The 26,747-nt window shown below is 40.1% G+C and overlaps 1 protein-coding gene and 1 pseudogene across 2 annotated transcripts in view; both read left to right on the plus strand.

The window, feature by feature from the left end:
- Positions 1-26,747, plus strand: part of PAX5 (paired box 5) — a 348,343-nt gene that overhangs the window by 19,440 nt on the left and 302,156 nt on the right. For both annotated transcript variants that reach the window (XM_061634654.1, XM_061634664.1), the window contains 2 exons: positions 3,378-3,442; positions 6,159-6,287. In XM_061634654.1, the coding sequence (XP_061490638.1) occupies positions 3,378-3,442; positions 6,159-6,287 (194 nt within the window). The remainder of the gene's footprint in view (positions 1-3,377; positions 3,443-6,158; positions 6,288-26,747) is intronic.
- On the plus strand, positions 22,438-22,556 carry LOC133375889 (5S ribosomal RNA; annotated as a pseudogene).

Raw genomic sequence — 26,747 nt, forward strand, 5'->3', positions numbered from 1 at the left:
TGCAGGTGAGGCCCTCCTGCAGATACCATCTTATCAGGAGGTTCGTTCTGCACAATGTAGGAAACAGACCTTTTGTGTGGCAGCACCTACCTGTGGAATTCCCTCCCTTTGAATATTAGGCAGGCACCATCTCTGCTATCTTTTCAGTGCCTTTTGAAGACTTTCCTCTTTCAACAAGCCTTTTAGGTTGAGACCTGTCCCAGTTTGCGTCTGTGTTAGAATTGCTTAATATGTTTTTTAATAATGTTTTTAACCCTTTTTAAAGTTGTTTTTTTTAATGTTTCGTTTTAATGTATTTTAAGATCTGTTTTTATGATGTTATAAAGTGAGCCAGTGTGATGTAGTGGTTAAGGTGTTGGACTATGACCTGGGAGACAAGGGTTCGAATCCCCACACAGCCATGAAGCGCACTGGGTGACCTTGGGCAGTCACTGCCTCTCAGCCTCTGAGGAAGGCAATGGTAAAACCACCTCTGAATACTGTTTACCATGAAAACCCTATTCATAGGGTCTCCATAAGCTGGAATCGACTTGAAGGCAGTCTATCATCATCTATCAAAGTATTTTTAGCACTTTGTTTGCCGCCCTGGGCTCCTGCTGGGAGGAAGAGTGGGATACAAATTAAATAATAAATTAATAAATAATAAATAAATAAATAGAAGGTGCCTCAAGGTTCTCACCAATTTTTCCCCACTTACCCCCTTTTCCCGTAACCCCACACTGACCCTGCCATAGAAGGGACCTAGTCCAATAAGTATACATTTAACACACAAAAAAATGGGACCTTCTCATTAACATATTAAAATTAGAAGTCCTGGGTAGCTCCCTGGTCTGCCTGGAAGTCACTACCTCTGATGAAGGAGTTCTCTTCCCCCTAATCCCATAAGTGTATGAGGTTGTTTGAGGATGTTCACTAAGAGGGAAGTGAACTGTTCATAAAATGTGTGTTCTTTTGATTGATACGGGAGCCACTTTGGGAGCTTTTGGGACTGAAAAATGAGGTAAAATACTTTTAAATAAATAAATCTGCTTCTTTCTTATAGCTTCTACTAGATGAGCTCTAGCACTGAAGAGAGGGAAAAAAAGACTTTAGATCAAGTGCTTTGTGGAAGAGCTGGTGCCAGCACCGTGACTGGTGTGTAGGAATTGCACCAATCACCTGTTTGGTTCCTAAGGCCATATATTCAACACAAAAACACTGTACAGCCTGGTGCAGATCCTATGGGTCCGTTGCATGCTGAGATGTGAGGAATGTAAACTTTTAGCTGCTGATTTGCAGCAGTGCAGATACAGCCTTCAGAGCTTCCTTCCAGCTAGGTTTCTTCTAGTAAAAACAGAGTACTTGCAGAGCAGACTTTAAAAGCTAATCTTCTCAACTAATCTTCTCTAGATAGAAATTCTCAACTAGGGGTTCCTACTACTTTAAGGTTTGCCCTATTCTCAATCTTTTCACTTCATTCTCCTTTAGAATCATATATGCATCTACTGTCCATATTGTACCACTTCTGGTTATGATTAAATGACTCGTGTAAGTTCCCACCTATTAAGAAGGCTGCCCACCACATCTTTATATGATTTACTGCTCTTATCTTGCCTTCTTCTAATCAAACTCTTCTAGAGGTGGGTAATTCACTGTATCTGTGCATCAGGTGCAATCAGATCAGTTCAATCACCCATGACGCAAAGACACAGCAGAATTAACCACGCTCTCTTTATGAGTTACTACCCTGGCCCCTGGGGTTGCCTCCTTATAGTCTAAAAGTATGTTCAAAGCAGTGACTTGTGAGCGATATTTACTCTCACAAAGTTTTAAATGCAAACCTTTTGGCATATAGGTGTGAAGCTTCCTACTTTATTTATTTAAAATGTGCCTTATCTATCAAAATGTTTGGAAGGACAGGATTAATCAAATGGGGTCCTATCCTTAATTGTTAATACAGCACAACAACTACAGCCAAACACATAATAATAATACTTATACACTTTACATATTGGTCAACTGTGCAAAGGAAGAGGCAGGTATAGTAATTTGGCACTGTCATTTCATCATTTGCTGTTCTGGCGTGTTAAAGAGAGTGTTTTTAAAATGACAGGGGATATTCTTCTGTGAACATACTAAACATGGGAAAAAAACCCTGGAAGATAACCAGGCCAAAGCTGAGAGAATGGCCAGGAAATCATCATGTAACAAGCTGCCAACTAAAATATTATATTAAAACAGGCATATATACTGTGTGGAGAATTATATCAATTAACTGTTTGCTATTTGAGAAAAGACTACTATGTACTGAGTGCATCAATCTTGTTCTTACTTAAATCAATGTCAAGATTTCCATTTGTGTCACTAGGAAAATATTTAGGGTAGACTTCCTGCTTTCAGTTTTTTTAATACATGTCCATTGCAAATTTTCTATTGTAACAATCTTATTTATGTTAATGTCTGTTCCCTAATCTAGCATAAATAAAAACCTAAAAAACTAAGTTCTTTAAATATATATATACAGTTTGCTGCCTTAAATGTGGTGTAAATAAATATCTGGAATGAATCCAGATATATATGTTTAATTAAGTTGATGATGTTACTGTTTAGGGCTCTTCCATACATTTGCTGTGACTAGCCAATGGGAATGAGCAGAGAGGAAACACAACAGAAGTACCCAGTTAGTGATAATGAGGTATTTCCTGTTGTGGTGTTTTAGAACTACCATAGCTATGAGTGCCTCTATGCAGATCCTGCTCACTGAATAAGTGGAATCAGTCCTTTCAGTCAAAGTACCAATCTCCCACATACTACCCCAATCCCCATATTTTGCCCCAATCTGGGTAAATTAGTCATGTTTAACTCTAATTGAAATTAATGAGACAACATCATATTAAGATCAATAATACATGTAATTATTATGATTGCAATTTATTTAAATCCAATGAATGTCAATGGGATTTAAGTGCAACTAACATTCTGTGGATCAGAAGGGGACATTTGTGTGGAGTGTAGATCTTGCATTTCAGACACTGATTTGCTGTTTATGTTGCATATTCAACTTTGGTCCATTTGCTCAGTTGCAGTTCTTTTAATTTCTTTTGAAGGGGTAATAACATTGTTATGATGAATGTCCAAACTTATGTGAATGTTGATATTCACACCTGGACAGTTCCATAAGTACATGTTTCTCAATTTTTTCAGCTTTGGCTGATACTACATTTAGGTAATTAACAGCCCAGTACATCTTTTTAGTTTTCAGTCTGAGAAAGACAACAGTAATGAATTGGAACAATTCGCTTGGATACTCATTATGCTTAGTTATTGTTTATCCGCATAGCTAATATTTGTTCTGTTGTTGTATACCTAATAGTAAGTAGCTTTTTGTCTAAATGCAGGATTATACGGACAAAGGTACAGCAACCACCCAACCAGCAAGTCCCAGCCTCCAGTCACAGCATAGGTAACTTTTTAAAGATACACTTAAAAATGTAATGCAGTTCATTCTAGAGAACTTTTAATCACTCTTATGGGCAGATAATTCTGCATAGAACACTTCAGCACACACGTACTAATGCACCTTCTTTGTCATTCTCCAAGGGCTGAACATGGTAAATGAATTTTATAAATACTGCTAAGAGGTTTTGAATTTTACTGATTATTATGATAAATAGCTTTCACCATGAGACAGAAAATTGAAATCTAAACCAAAAAAAAAATCATCCCACTAATGGGGGTCTATAGAATGTCAGATAATTAAAGTAATAAATCAAGAAAGGGATAGTTATTCATAACATTTTCTGCATCATTAGTCAGTAAGTAGTTTTGAATATGTTTTTTTCTTTTATCAACCAATCCTTCTATAATTCTTTGTGCATTTGCAATTTTGAGTGAAGAGGTAGCAAAACTTTGAAAACTTTCTTCTGCCATTTTTCTTCTTTTCTGCCTAATTCAGATGCAGACAGTCTAACTCCAGTCATTGAAGAATAATAGATTTTATATCAGGGTTTTTTTTCTTTGTGGAGTCTCTGACAGAGGAGCATAACCTTGCTTAAAATAAACTCTGCTAACTCAAACTACTTATAGAATGTATTCAAGTTTATATAGTTCTGTCAAACCAAATAAGAGGAGTCCAAGTAGTTCAGCTTAACTGGGTTATAAGGCAGGCTTCCATAGACTGCATGTGCTTGATTTTCACTGCCTCTTTTCTCTTCACTGAAGATTTGTTTTCTCTGCCTAATCCTCTAGAGCTGAATTCACTAAAATTTATCTAGAAAAATCACCATATTTCCTGAACTGCAAGCATTTTAAAATATTAATAGCCTAATCCACAATCCAGCTAAAATGAAGTTCTTGGATTGAAGACAGTTTAATCTCACTGATTTCAGTAGGAAATTAAACTGGTTTAAATCCGAGGACTTCATTTTACAGGGAAGTAATCCTCCAAACCCCTTACTCTGGAATAAAAACCCTGATTCCAATTGCATTTTAGAGTCTTGAGTAAATCCCATATATGAAAAGGTAACTCTTTCACCCCCTAAGAGACTTCAGATAAATACATTTATGTATTTGTGAGCTGTACAAAACATTGAATGATGGATTAAATGGGCCTGTAAAACACATAATCCTAAATACCCAGTGGCTATCCACTACAAAAAAAATATGAACGCCACTGATATGACCTCCCCCCAAAGCATAACAAAACGTAGTCTGCATATTAAGTTCAATTGAAACATTTCTTGTATAGCCAAGATTCTCAGTGAAATCAATAGAACTTCAAGTACTGAATAGGGCTGGCCTTGCTATTTGACAGACTGGGATGCCCATCTCAGGAGGAGGCAGATTTTGGATACCATTGAAGGGCAGCAAATTGTTAGCTATTTAATACTATTATTATACTTTTACCACTTGGCATGGGCATCATTTGCATTGTGGACCTCAGGAGTCACAATGTTTGAACCAGTCTTGCTTCCTAGCAGCCTCATTCTTTGAGCCTCTGTGTTGAAGCAATAGCTCATAGTATCCTGTGTTCCTAAGTGTCATCTTCCCTTACAACCCCCAAAGTGCTGATGAAGTAGCAGGTTTGTTACCACAACCCTCTTCTTCTTCATACAACAGATGCCTTAGCAACAGCCCCTTATGGTCAACTCAAGGAGAGTGTGAGCTACTGTTATTCTAAGCAGCTTTCCCCAACCTCATGCCCTCCATGTTTTGGACTACAGTTCCCATCAGCTCCAGCTGGTATTACTGTGGGTGATGGGAATTGTTGATTAAAACATCCAGAGAGCACCAGGTTGGAGGCAGCTGCTTTCTAGTGTTTAGGTTTAGGTTCAAATCCCTGCTTACCCAAGAATTTTGTTGTGTGGCCTGGAGCAAAATAAGTAGCTTTTAGCCTAATCTGTTTCATAGGATGACTCCATATATATTGTCCTGAATGCCTTGGAGGAAAGATGAGATATAACAAACAATATTTTGTGACATAATATAGCACGGTGTTTAACAACGTGAGCTGTAAGCCACTTATCTATAGTTCACATCTCAGCCATGATATCCATAGCCTCATTGGATTCCCTTAAGCAAGTCACTTGCCATCTTAACATGGGGGTACACTAACCTACTGTACAGGGTTATTGTATGAGATACTGATAAAATGAGCATGAAACACTTTGAACACTTAAGGAAAGTACTATATCCTATGGCAGGGGTAGCCAACATGGCATCCTCCAGATTTTTTGGATTACAACTCCCATCAGCCCCAGCCAGCATGGTCAATGGTATAGAGGGATGGGAGTTGTAGTCCAAAAAAAATCTGGAGGGCACCCCATTGTCTACCCCTCCTATGGCACGGCTCTCTATCACGGTTCTCATGGATGCATATCAAAAAACAGGACAGGACAGAATATTTTTGTAATACTTGAAAGATACATGATGCTAATTTAGCTTGCTGCTGTACAAAGCCAATATTTTGTTACAGCAGCTAAAGCTGATAATATAGTACTGAATGACGTGCCAGAAAATGAAATTTAAAATGTTCAATATATGTATCCAGGCTGAAAATTTCCTTGCTCCCCCCCCTCCCCAGACTCATTGTCAAAGATGGCAGTATGGCAGAAGTTATTCACATGGCTTTCTCTTTCATGTGGATAAGCATACTGATTCATTTGTTTTTGTAATTATAGCTTCCACGGGCTCCGTAACACAAGTGTCCTCAGTAAGCACAGACTCGGCAGGCTCTTCCTACTCCATTAGTGGAATTCTGGGGATTACATCTCCCAGTGCTGAAAGCAACAAACGCAAAAGGGATGAAGGTAAATATATATATTTCTTTCATATTCTTTATTATAGTCAAGAAATAATGGAATTTCATCCTCAGACTCTACTGTGATATTATTTTCTTTCCACTACAAAGCTGTTTCCAACTTAAAGAGGTCAGTTTTCTTTGTAAGTCAATTTGAATACACATACACACACACTAATACTTTTATATATAAGTAAAAATTATAATTTCTATACAAAATAACCCATCTGGAAATTATGAGTCAACCTATCAGCAAAACAGACGGTTTTTAAAAGACTTTGAATTTGTTTCCTTTGTCATATTTTTTGAGAGTTGCATTTGTTATCTTTTTGTATAGTGACATGTCTATACAATTTTTACTTAAAAACTGGGTGGGAAGAAAAAGCATGAGATTCTGACATAATTTTCCTTGACTAAAAAGATGGGAGCTTGTGGCTTTTCAAACATCAATTACTGCATGAACTGACAACATGGTAAAACACCTTCTGCTCCATGATCATTTTAATGTGAGAACTGGGCAATGCCTCTGACTCTTCTTGCATGATCAGTTTGACTGAGGGTGTACTCAAACAACCATTTTGAATATCAACTTTTTATTTTGTAGCTTTTTGAGTACATTAAAACTGTTTGAGTACAGAAAGCATTGTAGCAAGTAGTGGTGGCACAACATAAACCTTTAGACTTGTTTTTGTTGAACCAGGCTTTTTGGTTCAGCACAAGTTCATCAGCATCAGTATCAATAACCATGTCCTGATTCAAGCCTTTTTAAAAGGCTTTTAAGAATGTGCTCAGTTGCACTCTGAATTATCATTAAGCCATTTACTAGGGTGGATCTGCCTGTGCTAGGGCTGCAACCTGTGATGAGTATGATTTATAGATAAATCAACTCAAATTTGGTTGATTATTTTGTATGGACCATTTTTAAATAATGAAGACAGATACTAATCAGTGGGGCTATGAATTAAAGACATCTTTTGGTTTATTTATTTCTTACATGTATATAAAAAGAATTCTCATAAAGCAACATGTTTTGGTTGGTATACTAATATAAAAGGTTTTTAAAGAAAAAATATTAAAGGTTACCTTCCCTTCAAACAAGGAGTGGAAGTTTTGTTTATTAAAACTGTTAGTTATTTATACTTCCTTAAATATTTAAAAAAGCACCTAGAATGAAGTTCTGATAGTGTGCAATTTTATTTAAATCAACCTGTTAGTTGATCAGTTAAAAGGCAGTTGACTATGATCAATTAGATTTTTTAATTCTGGTCTGACAACCCTAAAAGGTAAAGGTGTCCCTGCACTTGTAGTGCGAGTCGTTTCTGACTCTTAGGGTGACGTCTTGCGACGTTTACTAGGCAGACCGTATATATGGGGTGGGATTGCCAGTTCCTTCCCCAGCCTTTCTTTAACCCCCAGCATATGCCGGGTACTCATTTTACCGAGCATGGATGGATGGATGGAAGGCTGAGTGGACCTCGACCCCTTTTACCGGAGATTCGACCTCCTCCTTCCGTTGGAATCGAACTCCAGCCGTGAGCAGAGCTTTGGCTGCATTACCACCGCTTACCACTCTGCGCCACGGAGGGTCAATGCGCCACGGAGGGTCAATCTGACAACCCTAGTGTGCACAGATCTGCTGAGAAGTAAACTCATGTTGGCTTTAGAACATAAAAACAAAACTAAGCATGTGAACAGACAGTGCTGGCTTTAGTTTTAGAGGGTGTACACTCATTGGGCCCCTGCCTGAATGAGGCCCACCTGTTTCCATTTCAATCAATTCACTTGCCCAATCCATATAAGTACCTAGAGCACAAGGCAAAGGGAGAATGCTGCTTTGTCTCCTTTTTCTTATCATTGCTCATATGCAGTGACAGCAAAAAGGAGGAAAACAGGGCTAGAGGACTCTAGGGTATGGTAGTGGGCCCCCTATTGGGGTGTGAATCTTGGAGGGTGCCTGTACCTGATTCCAGTAAATGGAATTCTCTGATTATAATAATATAAATAAAAGGTTTGGAAACAGGTTTTTCAGCTGTCAGAAACACTTGGATGATCCAGTAATTCTGTATGAATATGAAAGCACTGATGCATGTACATGAAACTTGGCCTTCCACTGAAAAGCATGGGGAGACCATTGGCAATGTCAACAGAGTGCACCCGATGTTGCTCTAGTGCAGTTCTACTTTTTGCAGTGGAAGTATTTTAGGTTTACAGCTGTTTACAGCTGCATGCTCATCAGTTGTTAATGAATGTATGAAGTGGTTTGCTTGCATGTGTGAAATGAGTCACTAGAGCTCTAACACCACAGGCAGAATGTTCATATCACTACTGCATCAAGGATTTTCAATGGAAATAAGTCACCAATTCATCCATGAGGCATCAATGGCTGAGCAGTCTAACTATGGGCATGTGTGTGTGAACTAGCATCGAGTGTAAAACTTTTGAGTTGGCAATAATGTAATTATAATCTGTTTTGTCCATCTCTGATGGAATTTGGCTTAATCTGACAGTTAACACAGATATAAAACTAATGCTGAGCAATCACGTACTTTCTGAAGGTTCAAAGCACTTCACACACATCACCACATTAATTTTTGCAATAATCCATTCAGTTAGGTCAGTATTATCTTGCAGACAGGAGAATGAGAGATACAGCTGCTGCCTACATAAGGATATTCAGTGAATTTACAGCTGAGGTGAGACTGAAACCAGGAATTTCTTCATGCACAGCAGCTCACTCCACCACAGCACAACAATTCTGATCAGCACATAATAACATCTAATTAATTAGGAAAAAATATGCATTATTGAAATCACATAGCCTCATTAAATGTTCAATTCACTTTGTTTCACTCATAACAAAGAAGTCATAGACAAAACATAGTAGCTAAAAAGATATTAGATAAAACTACTGAGTCAGGACACAGTCCAATTTGTAGGAGGCTGGCGGCAGCAGAGCCAGCAGAAGAGGCCGCCAAATCCAACCCCCGTTCAGGTGCCAATGGGAGGGGAGGACACTGGTTGCACTGGCAGGGCATAGCAGAAGGAAATGAAATGTTTCCTTCTGCCACCCTTTTTCCCGGCATAGCGGCTGTTGGGACAGAGGACTGCAGGATCAAGCCAAATGGCTTCAGGATGAGGTGGAAGTCCACCTCCCCTTGGTTCTGCCCGACACCCCCCCGGAATGCTTCTTGTTCGAGCCTTCCACCTGCTCCACTTGTGCCAGTCTCGACTGAGCTGGCTGGGCTCCAGCTGTGTCCAGATGGTGGCAAAGTTGCCTGGCTGTGCCACAGCTGTGCCTGGGGGGGACTTCTGCTGGCAGAGCCTGGCGGCGCCAACACCCTTCCTGCAAATTCAGTGGTGTTTAATATTTCCTTTCAACTGTAAGTTAGGGTGGAGTAATATAGCTGTAATATTCACCATAGAGTATTATTTTACCGATTTTTGTGAGGATTTGCATATTAATTGATACCAGTGTGTTTTGTACCTTTCTTGTGACTAACAGCACAATTGCAACCATGCCTATTCAGAAGTCCTATTGAATTCATAAGGGCTTATTCCCAGGTAAATGGGGTTAGGATTGCAGCCTGCAATTTAGAAATATAATTGAGGCTGCAACCCTAGTAATACATTTAATGGGACTTACTTCTGAACTCAGTGGGATTTGTTTCTTGTACAAGAGTGTGCTGAAAAATACCCACACTGAAAAATGTATATAGCTGTCTGTTTAATGCAACCAATTTGCAGCAAACAGGTGCTTCAAGATGATTTTTCCAATTTGAAAGATGTCATAATTATCTTAGGGCATTGCATCTTTTGGTGGGAAAAGTATATGGTTATTTAATTATAGAGAGTAGTATAATGCAAAATATGCAGAAGGGGCAGAGTTAACATTTTCTGACTTTTTAAAAGTGACACAGTCAATATTCTTTTTTGCATATTTGATCTATCCATAGGTCAGCTCAAATAGAAGGAAATATTAAACAGCAATTACGTCACAGATGTTATATGAGTAATGGTTGCTAGTGGTACAGAATGGGCTCTTTCCTCAGAACTTGTAACTTTTACTCATGACACACTATGATTCTTTACTTTTTTCTATTCACTTCACCCTTGACATTCTTTAGCAGATGTCACCAGTCTTTAACTCAGTGGGTTGCATGCCTGGTAGCAACAGGAGCAAACTATATCAGACAATCTTTATTGGTTTATGCAACTGAAGGTGTCATTTTCCCCTCTGTTGTAATATGGATTCAGAGCAGATGTGTCTTAGTGGGGAATCAGTTGTTTTTACTTATAGCTAAAGGACACACTACTGAAGACTGACAAAAGAATCAGAATATGGGCAGCAACTAGATAGGAGATGCTTGCTAAATGGAGATGAATTCCTCACCTTCCTTTAAGAAAAAAAAGGCAGATGCTTTTGTGCTGTAGCCATAGTGGTGTTTTTGAACATGTTAACTTGTTTAAATGTTGGTAATTTTCCAGCACAAGATGTCTTTCCATTTAGAATGCATATTGGAGGGAAATTGCAGTTATTTTATTTTATAGTTTCAAAGTTGCAGGGAAAGTCTTGTGAGCATAAAAACTGCTCATGTTAAACATATCTTAGCTCTCTTAAATTAAAAATAAGTATAGAAAGCAATGCTTTTTTAACATTAAAAATGGCTACATTTTCAAAGTTTTCAGATTGAGAATAGTAGAAATGAGCCTAATTTTTAGAAAATGCCAGGTGAATGCCTTCTGTGATTAACTGTTTTATTAAATTGGTTTCAGTCATCTCTGTTTTTAATATAATTTTATTTCTGCTGTATTCTAGGGTTTTTTGCTATTATTTTAGAGTTAGTTTGTAAGTGATGTTATAATAAAATGTTAATTTGTGGTTTTACCTCTTGTTAGCTGTCTTGAGCTCTTCTGAGGAAAGGCAGTATATAGATGTTTCAAATAAATAACCAAACAGATATATAAACATACATACATATTGTCAGAGAACTATGGACTTTTCATATTAACTGTTGGAAGTTTTATTCTTTTGTTTAAGCTCCAGAGGGAAGATAGAGCTAGGGTCCTCCAGATGGATAGGCTTTGTTTACCTTTTACCTGTGATGCTCTGATTGACTTCCTTCTGTCGCTAGACTGTGACGCCTTTATGGAAGCTTACCTGCCCCTCCTCCTTCCGCCTTTTCCATTCCTTTTTTCTCTGGCTGACCAGGAGAGAGGAGACTCCCTTTGTCTCTGCTCTCTCTCCGAGCATGGGGCTGACTCCTACACCTGGGTGTTATGCCTCCAACTTAGCTAGTTAGTTAGAACTAGGTATGCCTTTTCTATCTACTATGTATTTCTCTAAATAAAGTAGTTTTTCTTATTTTACTAAGTCTCCAGTCTCAGTGATGCTGACGCAGGGTAAAAGCCTGCTTTCTTAGGCAAACGCACACACACGCTGGCACACTCGCATTTCAACATCTGCTGTTACTCTCTGCTGCTGTGCTGCTGCTTTTAAACGAAATTAAGCAACACAACTACACACAGCGCAACATTAACATTAACATGACTAGAATATACAGTATCTTGAGCAGTTCACTTGAGATTTTTCATACCACCACCTGCCCACCAAAAGAATTGCCAGCTTAATACATGTTTCCTGTACTCACTGCAGGTAATTGGTCCTGTAGCTGGTGGAATATAAATTTTGATTGTATGTTATCCCAGAGATTACCCAAAAGGGATATTCTTGTGGCAGTTTATGCACTTTCCCCTTCAAATATAGTAGGTAGGGCCTTTTGTTGCTTGTATAGTTCTATGGATCAGTGTCTTGTTCTCGTCTTGTGGAGGTGCTCACGAAGCAATGCAGGCCAGTTGTTGCAGCACCATGCAGAATTCCTAGTGAGCAACTTGCTCTGACCAGGCCTGGAAACAGACCCCTCTGCCTCTAATCCATCTCTTTTAAGCTCTGCCTCCTCATGGAAAAATAGAATCTTTTAAAGGACAAATCCTGTGGCCTCCAGACAGGTACCTCTCCTGTGTTTCATGGGCTTTTACTTCCTGTGCTGTTGGACTGGAGAGGTATAGTGCAAGGCAAAGAATCATAGAATAGTAGAGTTGGAAGGGGCCTATAAGGCCATAGAGTCCAACACCCTGCTCAGTGCAGGTATCCAAGTTAAAACATACCTGACAGGTGGCCGTCCAGCTGCTTCCTGAACGCCTCCAGTGTTGGAGAACCCACCTCCTCCCTAGGTAATTGGTTCCATTGTCATACTGCTGTAACTGTTAGGAAGTTTTTCATGAAGTTCAGCTGAAATCTGACTTCCTGTAACTTGAGCCCTTTATTCCATGTCCTGCACTCTGGGATGATCAAGGTAGTAGTTTCTTCATGTTATGCTCTCTGCTGTGGTAAGCTGGAACTCGGGCTGGCTACAGGTTAAGGTTCAGGCTGGGTACTGGGCTGAATGGGGCAGGATACACGGCAGACTGAGACAAGACTAGGTAAAGAAGACTTCTGTTTATGTTATATGAACACAAAGCTCCTTTGTTGCTTCAACAGGGACCAAACCGAGCCCTATATAGCAGCAGCACAGCTGCCTTCTAATTGTGAGCCTTGCCCATACTGAAAGATACCACTTTGCTTAAAGGCGCCCAGCCCTCTCCATTAGTCTCTTACTGTGATGGAGTGGAAGAGTATCTGGTTGCAGTGAGTCTTCCATGGAGTCCTCTGTGTCAGAGGATGGAATGCGTCTGGCACATGTCCTGTGTGCCCTTCCCTTTCTGTTTCAGAGTCCTCTGCTTCATCACCTGAAGGGGTGATGACATCCCTGACACTTCAGACCCAGAGAGAGGCACCCATGAAGATCCAGGCTCTGGTTCTACAGGTCTGGTCCTGTGGCATTTGGTTCAATGGGCTCCTTCCTCTCAGCCTCATGTTTGGTGGTTTCCTGATCAGCAGAATCAGACTTACAGCCAGAAACATTGTCTGGCACCTTTAGCTGCTAGCATGTAGTCTTTGCCCTGGTTACTGCTGGACTCCCATGTAATGACATTCAGTGCCATTGTGTACATGTGTGCTGTGTAGGCAGCTTCCTTTGCAGCTATGTGCAACTGTTCAAATAGAGCAGGTAGAACATGTGTGGGTGTGTTTGTGCATAATTATCACTCTTGATTAGAGGACTGGGAAAAGGATACTGTTGAACCAGAGCCTCACATCCTTCTCTAACCTAAACAAGAAAAAAAAAAAAACCACACACAAAAAACCACAGTCAGTGCCTGATGAGTAAAATGATAAACTAAGACCATCATGTTTATGAATAAATGTGAAGCCTGATTTATACTAAGTGAACAGACAAGAGCCTAGAAAACATGTATATATTGATGAAGTTGTATCTGTCTGCTCTGTCTGTTGTCTATCTATCTGCTTGAGCTGTGTGTGCAGGACATCCAGTACCCTGAAGGTGATGACAAAGCCATTCATCTGATTATATCCATTTTAATTTTTATTTCATTTTGCACCAAGAAAATAAAAGGTCCAAAAGAGAGCGAGAGGTTTTTTTTAAAAATAGTATATAATGTCATCTTATATCTGTTCAAGAGAAGGCAGATCCTGACCCCCTCCTAGTGGAAGACCAGGACGGGAGACTTCCTTAAATGATTAGAAGTTGGGACAGTTTTTCACTTGCCATCAAGTGCTGCTGCTGCTCCCTCTGCTGGCAGGAATGCTAGTCGCCCTGAAAATCCATCAGTCAGACACTTAGCTAAACATTCCTCTCCTTTAGAGGCTGTAGGTCAGGGTTGGAAACCTGTGACTCTGCTGATGTTATAGAACTGCAGCTATTGTCAGCCCCATCTAACATCACCAATGGTCAGAGGTGATGGGAGTTGTAGTCCCAACAACATCGGTTCCTCATCTCTGTTTTAGGAGTTGCCCTGCTGTGTGGGATGAATATCCTGAGTTTTGTTTTGTTTTTTTAAAAATTGCATTTGATCCACAAAATCCACAGAAGTTTATTCCAGAATAAAATTTATTAGCCTTTAAGGTGCAACAAGACTTTTTGTTGTTTTTGCTGCAACAGATTTAACACTGCTAGTCTGGAATTTTGTTTACAAATGTTCACATGTAAAATTGACTGGAAATAAAAGTACATATTTGTAAAAAGGGATTTATGCAAACAAGTTATATCCTTTAGCTCCATTCTTATTTGTTTTTGTGAATGCACTGCAATCCTCTTGTGTGTCTTGTTGGGAAGGTGGTATTACTAGTCCTATTCCTCCTCCTCCTCCTCCTCCTCCTATTTAGATTTATTGCCTCCCCTTCACTCAAAGGTTGCAGGGTGGGTCACAACAGTTTTAAAATGCATAATTAAAAACAGTTAAAAACAACCTAAAATAATAAAATCACAAAAAATAGGGTAGTTCCTAAAAATATACATCTCAGGTCTCAAAGAGGTGTGTCTTCAGCATATATGAAAGATGAACAGGGATGTCAGCTCCTATTATACACAATATATTATACACCATTTTAATGCTTATTCAAATAGAGCGGGTCTGGCCCATGCCTTTTGGATCCAATTAATAGATTTACAGCACAACTTTAACCAGGTCTACTCAGAGGTAAGGCCTATTGAAGTCAGTGGGGCTTAGTCCCAGGTAAGTGAGGTTAGGATTGCAGCCTTGGTAGTACATCAGGCAGGTTAAACATTTAATTTGACCAAATCAGAGGACCTTGATTTGGGGAATGGGCATTAACAAATATAATGTTGAAAAAGAGCCTATTCAAGGGGAATAAAACTAGATGAAATGTCTCATTATATGAACCCAGTGCCAGTGCCAGAGGGCGGCAGGGTTGGGCCCTGGCCAAGAGCTCCTGAAGGGCCCCTTCTTAGGGTGGGTGGGTAGTGCTCCCTTCTGCAATCCACGGCAGTGTCGGCTCCCAACCCTGCTGTGGATCACAAGAGGGAGCTCCCAGGCACCCACCCCTATTGCCACGCAGGCCCGCAGTGCCTGCCTGCATGCCCCACCTACTTCTCCCTTGATGTAAATGCTGGTTGTGCTGCGGGCACAAGCTTGCCATCAACCAAGATGGCGGCTGAGGTTTTCCTAAGGGGCTGATGCCCCTGTGGCCATCTTGGTTGATGGCAGGGATGCCCGTGCATAGCATGCATGCATGCCATCAACTAAGATGGCAGCAGGGGGATCAGCCCCTTAGGAAAGCCTCAGCTGCCATCTTGGTTGATGGCAGGCATGTGTGCATAGCATGGGCAGCATTCACTAAGGGAAAGATAGGTAGGCGGAATGCGCGTGCGTGCAGGTGCCAGGACCCGGGGCAGGCTGGTGCCCAAGGGACCTGGCATGCCTGGTGCTGGCCCTGTATGAACCCCACATTTCTTAGGACAATAGTGAAGATGAATCTGAATATAACATTTACATGAGCATTACTCAATTTAGGTACAAATAGTAGTTTTTCAGAGTTTGGAATGCAGAGACACCACAGAGTTACTGTTTCCCAGTAGAGGCTGATTTGAGGGAGGCACAGCCAGAGTAGTAAATCATGCAGAGAGATGGGGTGGTGGTGGTGGTGGGGCTGCTCTTCTGACTTTGAGTTCATATTTTTTAATCTTGCTTTTAGAAAATGTTAATGAATGATGTTGTAGTTTTTATTTTTTAAAAACTGCATAGTTTTTTTAATGCCATTAAGCAGTATATTTTATTTTAAAATAAAGAAATGCGACTTTAAATGTTTTTCATGCTGCAATTACACGGACATAGAGAAGTGGTATGCAGCAATGATTACTTTTTGGGGACAAATGTAATCAAATCTCATCGACAGTGTTCAATATGAGGGCAATATTTTGCAGTTAGCATTTTCCAAATAATAACCGAATCATGTCAGAGAATGAAGAAATCTTTACTAGTTGTGTTTGGTTATACAAAATTCAGAGGCAGAACAAGCGACTAATATACTCACAAACAGATCTTAGCAAATAATCCCTCTTGTCCCACTAACCCTACCCTTTGCCTCTCTGGTGGTGTACACTATTAGCTTAAATAAAGTTTAATGCAATATTTTATAAATGTGCAAGATGCTTGGATTTGCTGCCCAACTCCCATTTCATTACCTGAGAAGAAATCAAGATGGATTTAAATACTCCCCTCCCCTCCTCTCCAAACTAATAAAAGCTGCCTAGATGGTATTTCTGATTTATCAGTCTAAAGAATATTCTTGATATTGAGGAATATGTGGAAATTTCCTTACTGTAATTTATGAAATTATATATTCTATATTTTATTTAAGCATTAATAGCGTGTTAAATGTAATACCTGAAATGAGTTTAACAACTTGTTTTTAAAGGGAGATGCTAGGGTTAGAGTATGGGCTTGTATGTAAGTTTTCTTGCTTTATTATTTGCCTTCTGCTTCCTTTTTTTGCAGGGTCATTTTTAGTGTGTGTGTGTGCATGAGTGTATGTGTGTATGTGCTCTTGGGACCCTCGTGTGTAGTGACGAGGTATGCATTTAGATTTGGTATTGCCAAAAATTCCATGGAGTGTGTTGCTATAGATCTTGTCCAGCAGTGTCATCTGGGCTTTGAGCTAGTTTGCACATGGTCTTTTGTGATTTGTTTCCCTGCCTTTTCCTAGGATCAGGGTCATTTTCATATTGGACAAATAGCCCCATGTCTATTTTCAAAAAGGCACATGAATTGCCTCCTGGGCATTATTTGTAATTCCTGCTCTTGGTGGCTATATGAGTACAGTCTATGTCCCTACTGAATGTTGTGTTGATCTGTGCCTTTCACACCAGTGCAGACTAGTAGGGCGCCTCCAGAGTCTCACTACTTATGCAGGACTGATTCAAGCACATACCAGAAATTTAGATTTGTGCAATTAGAGTGGATTAAAGTTGCATATTTGTGCAACTAGAGTGGATTAAAGTGCTCTGTTGACCTAGCACAACAAATCTGCTTTAAAAAAACCCCAACCTTCTTGCTGTTAGGAAAGTGATGGGGAAATGCGCTAGAAAGTGTGGGATGAACATACGTACAGGAAGATGTACAAACAAGCCCTCAAGCAAATCAGAATGTGTTCAACCACCCTGAAAACAAATCAGAATTGAATGGTCAATAAAGACTGGACACAATCTAACCTTCTTGTACGCATTGTGCAAATAAATCAGGTTGAATGCTTAATAAATAGGTCGTCTTGAAGACCCTGTGGATAATACTGCCATATGTTGTGCAAGGGTTTGTGACTACTCCAAATGTTTCTGGATGTTCTATTTGTGGGCTGCTCAGAAAACAAGAGTATGTGGCATGGAAAGATAAATATGAGAAATCTGATGAAAATTACTATTTGGGGAACCTGGATGATATAGTGGTTAGAATGTAGAACTTGGACCCAGGGGAGAGGGGGTGGCTTGGGCTCAAATTGCCGTGGAACAATATTAGCCTAACCTATATTATAAAGTTGCTGTGAGAAAAAATGGGTAATTTCCATGAATATTTCCCAAAGCTCCTTGTGATATAAATTATTATTAATTACATTTGTATTGCATCATTTCTCCAAGGAACTCAGAGCAACATACCTGAACTTTTTCTATCCTAGTCTCCATTTTATCCTCATAATCCTAATCTATGAAGTAGGTTAGACTGAGAGGGAATGACTGGCCCAAGAAAGCTTCATGTCTGAGTATGGAATAGAGCGTGTGGTGGCCTCCTAACTACAGGGATTCCTGGATGAAACGGATTATCTAGATCCATTTCAGTCTGGTTTCAGACCTGGTTATGGGACGGAGACGGCTTTGGTCGCCTTGGTAGATGACCTACTCAGCGAACTAGACAGGGGGATTGTGTCCCTGTTGGTTCTGTTGGACCTCTCAACGGCTTTCAATACCATCAACCATGGTATCCTTCTGGGTCGCCTTACCGGGATGGGACTTGGGGGCACCGTTTTACGATGGCTCCATTCCTTCCTGGAGGGTCGAACCCAGAAGGTGGTGCTGGGGGATTCCTGTTCAACTCCTTGGCCGTTGGCCTGTGGGGTCCCTCAGGGTTCAGTTTTGTCCCCCATGCTATTTAATATCTACATGAAACTGCTGGGAGAGGCTGTCCGGAGGTTTGGGGTTCGGTGCCATCAGTATGCAGATGACACCCAACTCTACTTCTCCTTTCCACCTAATTCCAAGGAAACTGTCTCAGTTCTAAACCAGTGTCTGATAGTGGTGGACTGGATGAGGGTGAACAAGCTAAAGCTTAATCCAGACAAGACAGAGGTGCTCCTAGTCAGTCGAAAGGTGGATCAGGGAATAGGGGTTCAGCCTGTGCTGGATGGGGTTACACTCCCCCTGAAGACGCAGGTTCACAGTTTGGGTGTGCTCCTGGACTCAGCCTTAAACCTGGAGGCCCAGATTTCTGCGGTGGCCAGGAATGCTTTTGCACAGTTAAGACTAGTGTGCCAACTGCACCCATTCCTGGAGTCATCTGATCTGGCTATGGTGACACATGCCTTAGTTACATCCCGCTTAGACTACTGTAACGCGCTCTACATGGGGCTGCCTTTGGACTGTTCGGAAACTTCAGTTGGTGCAACAAGCTGCAGCCAGAATGTTAACTGGGGCTGGTTACAGGGACCATACAACTCCCCTGCTGCAACAGCTCCACTGGCTGCCAGTCGGTTTCCGGACACAATTCAAAGTGCTGGTTATAACCTATAAAGCCCTATACGGCTTAGGTCCAGGCTATTTGTCAGACCGTATCTCCCTATATGAACCTGCCCGGGCCCTGAGATCTTCAGGAGAGGCCCTTCTCACGATCCCAACACCTTCACAAGTGCGACTGATGGGGACACAAGATAGGGCCTTTTCGGTGGCTGCCCCTAGGCTCTGGAACTCCCTCCCTAGGGAGGTAAGAATGACCTCCTGTGTGCAGTCCTTCCGCCGACAGCTAAAGACTTTTTTCTTCTGGCAGGCCTTTGGAACTGAAGGTTTTAAGGGTAGTGACTGAAGAGGATGCTGTATGGTATTGTTTTACTTGTATGCTCCTAAACTGGGTTGCAGTATTTTAAGTGTATATCTAATTGGTTTTAACATCTTAATAGTTTAATCCTGTTTTAATGCTGATTTTATATGTTTATATGTTTTATATTTTTATAGGTTCTTAATGATATGTACTTATTTTTATCTGGAAGTCGCCTTGAGTTCCAGTTTGGAAAAAGGGCGGGGTATAAATAAAGATAATAATATGGATTTTAAAAGGGGAAAGAAAGAAAAGCACCAATATAAGAGGGGAGGGGGAAGTAGAGTTAGAGTCTCAAGGTACACAAATGCTCAGTTGAGTTGAAGTCAGTGTTGTACATTTAAGTGCGTTGTTCCTTCTCCTGGGAACAGGGATTTAAACTTGGGTTTCCCTGGTCCTTGTCCAACACTCTCTATACTAGTTCTAACTCCCCCAACCCTAAAATCCCCAGAGTGCAGAGTTCTGCATTCCTCCTATACTTGAACTGGTGGCAAACTTCTGCTTTGCATACAATAAGTCTTCACAGCAGTGTTTCAGTTCCTGTAGTGGTTTGAGGGGATAGCTAGGAAAAAAGAGTTGGTTCACCTTCAGTATACGAAAAGCTTCAAAAGATTTAAAGGAGAACATTAACACTGGGGATTGCCTTGCAACCTGTTGACTTGCTCTTAAAACTTTTGCAGCAATCCTCTCCTTGTAAAATAGTGTACTCAAACTAAAAATATTGACACTAGGGAGAAAGGGGTGAGGGGAGAAAAATATATACAAGCTCAATTTGTATATTTGTAATAACATGACCAAAAACCCCCAATGGGAATGTGACTGGATTATCCAGATAATTAGCTTTTGAAAAAATACTGTCTTTCCTTTGAATATCTTAAAAAGTAACCTTAGACGATGGAGCAACATAGCCAATGAAAGTGTCTCTTTCATGCCAGCTTCACTTTTGCTTGCACAAAGATGGCATTCCCTCATGTTGTAACATAATTACTACCATCTGTGGGTAAGGTTGCCAGGTTCAAGGCCTGAGACTGATCCTGTATCTTTAGGAGAAGAGAAAGTCAGCCAAGTGCAGGTGTTCTTGCAACACTGTAATGGGAAAAACCACTAGGTGGAATTCTCCCTTCCCCTCTGCACAACTTTTAAAGACACAAAAGACCTTTTGGAGGCTGGCAACCCTATCTGTGGGGGAACAGTGCAGACAACAAGGATTGATTGTGCTCTGGAATGCATGTACCCACTGTAGATAGGTTTGCCAGGTTTCCAGAGCTGCAGTCCCAACATTTCAGGGGGAAGAGCCTAGGGAATAATGAATGGTGCTGGCAGATTGGTGGGTGGAGCCTATGGTACCTCATGATTTAGGAGACATAGTAGAGACATGATAGACATAGAAGTAGAGCCAATAAGCAAATATTCTCATCATCCCAATCCAAAATTGCCTAGTCCTTAAATTCTGGCAGTTTACCCTGAGATTTTATCCTTTCCCCTGGAGACTATGAGAAGGAGGCAAAAACATTTGGAAGCTCAGACCTGACAACTTTAAATTAGTGTGCACTCACACATGCAGTAAAAGGCGGTACTACCATAATACCTTTGCTGGTGTGTGTGTATGGGTTAATGCTGTAATATTGGTGACAGTATTTAAATCTCAGCCACAAACACAGTTTTTTGAAAATACAAATATAAAATGGTTTTGGTCTTAATTTCAAAAGGTTCCTGAGAAGGACCCTACCCATTTTTAGTCTGTAAGAGAAATATAGATATGCAACTATTTCAGTATAATTTGCTATGTATTGCAGTATCCTGACTAGTGCAGAATGCATTTGGGACGGGACATTTTCACTAATATTCTCAACATCTCAAATTTGTGAAAATTCAGTTTGTCCATGATTTTGATCCACTGCACTCCACTATGTAGGTTAGGTTGGACATGTGACCTTAGGCCAGTCACAGTCTCTCAGCCAAACTTACCTAACAGGGTTGTTGTGAGGATAAAATGGGGAAGGAAGAACCATGTACACTATCTTGAATAGTTGGGAGGAAAATGTAAGAATTTAAACAAACAAACAAATATGGCATGGCCTGATAACTGAATGCCCTACTTTGTAAAGTCTGTCTAGCTGCCACAAGCCTAAATCTAAACCATATAAATATAAAATGTTGTTGCCCATGCTGTCCCTAATTTTTTACACCTCTCTCTCTCTCAAACAAAAAAGAAAGAAAGAAAGAAAGAACTAATTTTCAGAGGATTTGAGGCATTATTCAATTTGAACCAGTACCCTGGCTCAGGTTTGAAGATATCCTGAGTACTTGGCCAGGATGCCTATCCACTTAAAACAGCAAATGAAGAGCATTCAGCCAGAATGCAATATCTTGACCTGGGAAATGCCAAATGTAACACTTGTATGTTTAAAAAAGGTGATGGGCATTAGCTCGATATAAGCTTTCCCCCCTCACTCACCCCAAAGCATGAAGAATAGTTGTTAATACTGTTTCATAGGACTTCGTACATCACTTTAATGCACTGTTTCTCAAACCTTTTGACCTTGTCCCTACTGTCTTCTGAACTGTTTTGTGACCTCTCCTAACCCAACACTAATAAACTTTTCCATAGGTGAGCATTTATCCAGTGCTGGCATCTCTGATCTCCTTAAACAACACACATGGAACTATCATTAGAAAAAAGCAGTGCTTCTTGAGTTTGTTTCTTTCCAAATCGGGTTGGTATAACAGGGATACTGAGAATGCAGATACCCTGACAAATCCAACAGGAACAAATCTTTGCTTTGCCCTCAAAACCCACACAGGCCTTAGCTGGTGAGGGGAGGAAGGTGCCACCTGACTCAGGCTACTATCATTTCCTGGAACATTGTACCCTTCCTACAGGTGTCCCATGCTCCCCCCCCCCAGGTCCCACAGTAAGAGCTGCTACTTCACTGGCTGGGAGTTTTCTGAAGGATTTCCTTCTGAAACAACTCTGTGTATTACTGCCATGCTTATTGGACATCAAATGGTTATGTCTACATACAGTGAAATTTACATTAGAATTAAACCAATGGTTTAAAAAGTTTTCAGTATTACTGTAGTGTGTTGAAGTGCATGTGCGTATGTACTCAGCTACCTGCCTGAAAAATCAGTTTTAATTTATAGTCATGTATATTATTATCATTGCCTGTGGACATACTACCCTGAACACTCCCGATCTTGTCTGATCTCGGAAGCCATGGAGGGTCAGACCTGGTTAGTACTTGGATGGGAGACTGCCTGGAAATACCGGGTGCCGTAGCCTTAGAGGAAGGCAATGGTAAACCACCTCTGAATACCTCTTACCATGAAAACCCTATTGATATATCAAAAAAGATTCATAGGGTCGCCATAAGTCGTAATCAACTTGAAGGCATATAACAACAACAATATTATTATTGTTACTAAACTTTTCAAATGGTCAAAACATGTTATATATATTGCTGCCTTAATTACTGCATTACACTAGCTAACTGGATGTAGCTGACGATAATGTTAGCGTTACATGCTATGGAAGGAATATCCTAGCACAGAGCCCAAATTAAATATTAACAAATGCTTGATTCTGCCCACTTTTTATTATCCTTCATAAGTTTTAAACAATCTCTTTACAAAAATATTTAATTAATCGGATGGCCTATTTCTGTTCCTAATTCAATAAATCCAGCTCTTTGAGGTGGCAATAGTTTCAACACATGTGATGCTATAGGAAGTCAGCTCTGTGTGTGTGAGATATAACTCCATCACTGTTGCCTTTCCCTCCTTCCCTTCCTCTCTGTTTTTATGCATCCATTCACAACTGCTGTGTGTATATTTGGGGGCAAACCAGAACAAGATGCTGTGCTATCTGGCTGTGAAATGGCTGCTTTTGTGTCCCCCTTTGGCTAGCCTCTGAGAGGTTTTATGAATGGAACCGTGTTTGCCACGGGGATCAGGTTCTGTGAAGAGCTCATTAATGGATAATGAATCCCCCCCTTCTTCTCTGGGAAGTAATGGTAGTGGTGGTTATGGTGGAGGGCGCAAACAGTGATGACAGCCGTGATCTGCAGATGAATAGCTGCCCGCATTGAAAGAGTGACCGGGTGGCAGGCAGGACTGCTGCTCTCTGTTCTGTGGCTGTGACTTTGATCTTTGGAAGTGTTGGTTTCTGCTGGGCCTCTTAGGGCCACCTATTGAAGCCTTCACACCCCTCTCCCAGGGAGAACACCCCTCCCCCACTCTCTCTCACACATGGAAACATATACAGGATGCTCAGCTAAATGCTAATGCCTTCTATCTAATACCCACTCACTCCACTAATAAAAGAGGAACAGAAAGGGGAAAAAACTTAGTTTATGCCTTATAGGCAAATAGGAGTGAGTGAGTTTCTTCACTGGAAATATGCTTGGTTTTTTTAAACCCACAATTTTAATTTTATTAAATGTGTTCTGCTTTTCTTGATACAGGTGTAGAAAAGGACATCTTAAAATAGAACACTGAACACTTCTATTTTTTTCTTAAACATTCAGAAAATATTCATTTCCCGCAGTAAACAACCCAAGTCATGCCAAATAGATACATTAAATTAGTTGAAATCGTCATCTTCATGCACTTAACTTTTAGTTGTTTAACTCTACAATATGTAAATTATCCTAAAACTACTAACACAAAACCCCCACAAGCTGAATGGAAGCGGAGAAATTAGGGTATGTTCTCATCTCCCACATCTGATGAAAAGCTGTTATCCATTCTGATGGTTTTAGATTAAAGTAATTCTCTTTGCTTGGTTCATTTTTCATCAAAAAAGAGGATTAATAGATAAGGAGGCCACTTTATTAGGATGAAAACTGATTCTAGTAAAACCAGTTCTGGTTTTGCCTTATATACCCCTACTATGTTAGTTATATTTATTTTATACTGTACCATCAGGGTACATCGTGCCTCACAGAGTTGAAAGGGCAAAAATAGGTCCCTTCGCACAAGCACGTAACCTCTGCTCTGAAATCTGCACTGGTTAATTTGCTACCAGGCCAAGTTCAAGGTGTACTTTCCTTGTTATGGGTGCCACATAGTACTTGTTCTGTTCTTAGAAGAAATTGATCCTTTAGTGTTGCAGCACCTACACTTTGGAACTCCCTGCCTATTGTCGTTGGGCAGGCGCCTTCATTGTACTCTTTTCAACACCTGCTAAAAACATTTTTTGTTTAAGAAAGCCTGCCCAGGCATGTAGAAGCTATTATGCATTTATCTGTTTTTAACTCATTATTGGTTTCATTATTTTAAATGTTTTTGAATACCTGTTTTTAACTATTTTTGCCAAAAAAATCATTGTTTTAATTCCTTCTGTAAACTGCTTTGTTTTTTTTACAATAAAGTGGTATATAAATGTTGTAAGTAAAATGCATAAATAGATTTCAGTCACTGTGGCCCTTGGGTCTCTTTCCTCTTTTAGGAACAAAGGAACCTTCCTTATACTAACTGAGGCCATTTGGCACTATCTAGCTCAGTACTGATGACATGGACTAGCATTGGCTCTCCAGGATTCCAGGCAATAGCCTTTTCCACAGATTGGATTTTGGACCTTTGCATGCAAAGCATGTGCCCTACCACTGAGCTTCAGCCCTTCCCCTATTTAAAAAATTATCTTTTAAAATTGCTCTTTTCAATTCACAAATGAATGCACAACATACCTAGGGCAGATCCACACCATGCATTTAAAGCACGTTCAACATACATTTTAAGCACATGAATCCCACCACAGAATCATGGGAACTGTCATTTGTTAAAGGTGTTGGGAACTGTAACTGTGAGGAGGAAACTACACTTCCCAGGATTCTTTGGGGGAAGTCATGTGCTTTAAATGCAAATTGGATGGGCTTTAAATGTATTATGTGGATCTGCATTACTTCATAAACTTTGCCTACTTATAAATCATTGTAATTATTTTTTAAAATGGAAATCAGCTACAAAGGTTACTTGGTGACCATGGGCTACTCGCCCTTTCTCAGCCTAATCTGCCCCTCTGGGTGAAAAGAACAGAGGCGGACCATGACCACTCCAACAAGAAGGGCGCACTTAAAATGTAGAGGAAAAAATAATGTATAAATGTAGTACAAAATCAGATACTTTTTGCCAATACTAACAGAAGTTGTGGGGGGGGCAGCTGACATATTGGTGTATATCTCTTGAACCAGACCATATAGAAACTTACTTTTTTTTAAATGAAAGCTAAGAGTCCAGAGAATGGGGTGACTCACCCAGAGGCCCAGAGTGGACCCCCAAAAACTAGAGAACTGACAACCCTATCCATTAGCCAAATATAAAGGAAAAAGAGGCACAAATCAGGTCTGAAAAAACATAGAAAACACTGGAATGCAATTATTTGACAACTATGTTCTGTGAATTCCCAGTGAGTTAACAAAGGATGGCAATTCAAGAGTAAAAGGCTAGTGTGGAAACAACCCTGCTCTGATATAGGCAGGTAATTGTCATATTCTTATGTAGACTCTGGAACATTTATAACGGGATTCTGGTGATTCATCCCCCAATCAGGAAGCACCACATTCTGCACTAGCTATAGATTCAAAGTATTCCTGAAGGGCAATCCCAGAAGAATATATTATCATATTCCAGTCTTCAAGTTATACAATGATGAATGAAAATCAGTAAGTTCAAATTGGAGATAAAAAGTTGCTGCTGTCTCAATGGCCTGAGTTGGAAGAAAGTTATGTAAACATAACAAGATTTGGCCTGAGAAATCATAGGTCAAACTCTGTGAACAACACGCATACTCCAATAAACAATGGATTGACCTATTTAGTAGAACTAAAGTAGTGACTTTGTTTATGTAGAATTTCAGCAGCTGCAACTTTCTCCATTATTTTATCACTATAATCTTTTTTCTCTGCAGCTATTAAATTTCAAGTATTCTGTCCTATGTTAGAAGTGATTATTACTTTAAAATAAATATTTTATGTTAATTTCCAGGCCTAAGCAAAAGTTCATATTTAGGTTTCTTTGATACAAGAGGAATTTCATACAATTCCTCTTTTGACCACTTTAAAATAACAGGTTTTTATTTGTTGAAAAAAAGCCCTTAAAATCTACAGCACGGCATTAAGATTGAAAGAATGAAAAGCAATTAAAAATAGTTTTGCATGAGTTCTGTTCAGTCCATATAAGTGGATTCCAAAACCTGATAATACATTTGGTCTAACTTGTAAAATCTGATCATATGTTTACTGCTCAGATATGCAGCACTACTAGGCCTTATGTTAAATGAGAAAGCTATCAGTGTGTTTGGTGGCTGGAGCAAATCTGCAGGTGAAGGCCTGTAAAACAGTTCCAGCCAAGCAACTTCAGTTTTGTAATTATGGGTCAGTTGACCTCTCAGTGAAGGTCAATTGGATAAAATCTGTTTTCAATGGGCCAAGTATAAGGAGGTGAATTGTGACACCTGCTGCCAGGCTTGAGTGGA

This window comes from Rhineura floridana, chromosome 1 (genome assembly GCF_030035675.1).
Source record: "Rhineura floridana isolate rRhiFlo1 chromosome 1, rRhiFlo1.hap2, whole genome shotgun sequence".
Classification (NCBI taxonomy): Eukaryota; Metazoa; Chordata; class Lepidosauria; order Squamata; family Rhineuridae; genus Rhineura; species Rhineura floridana.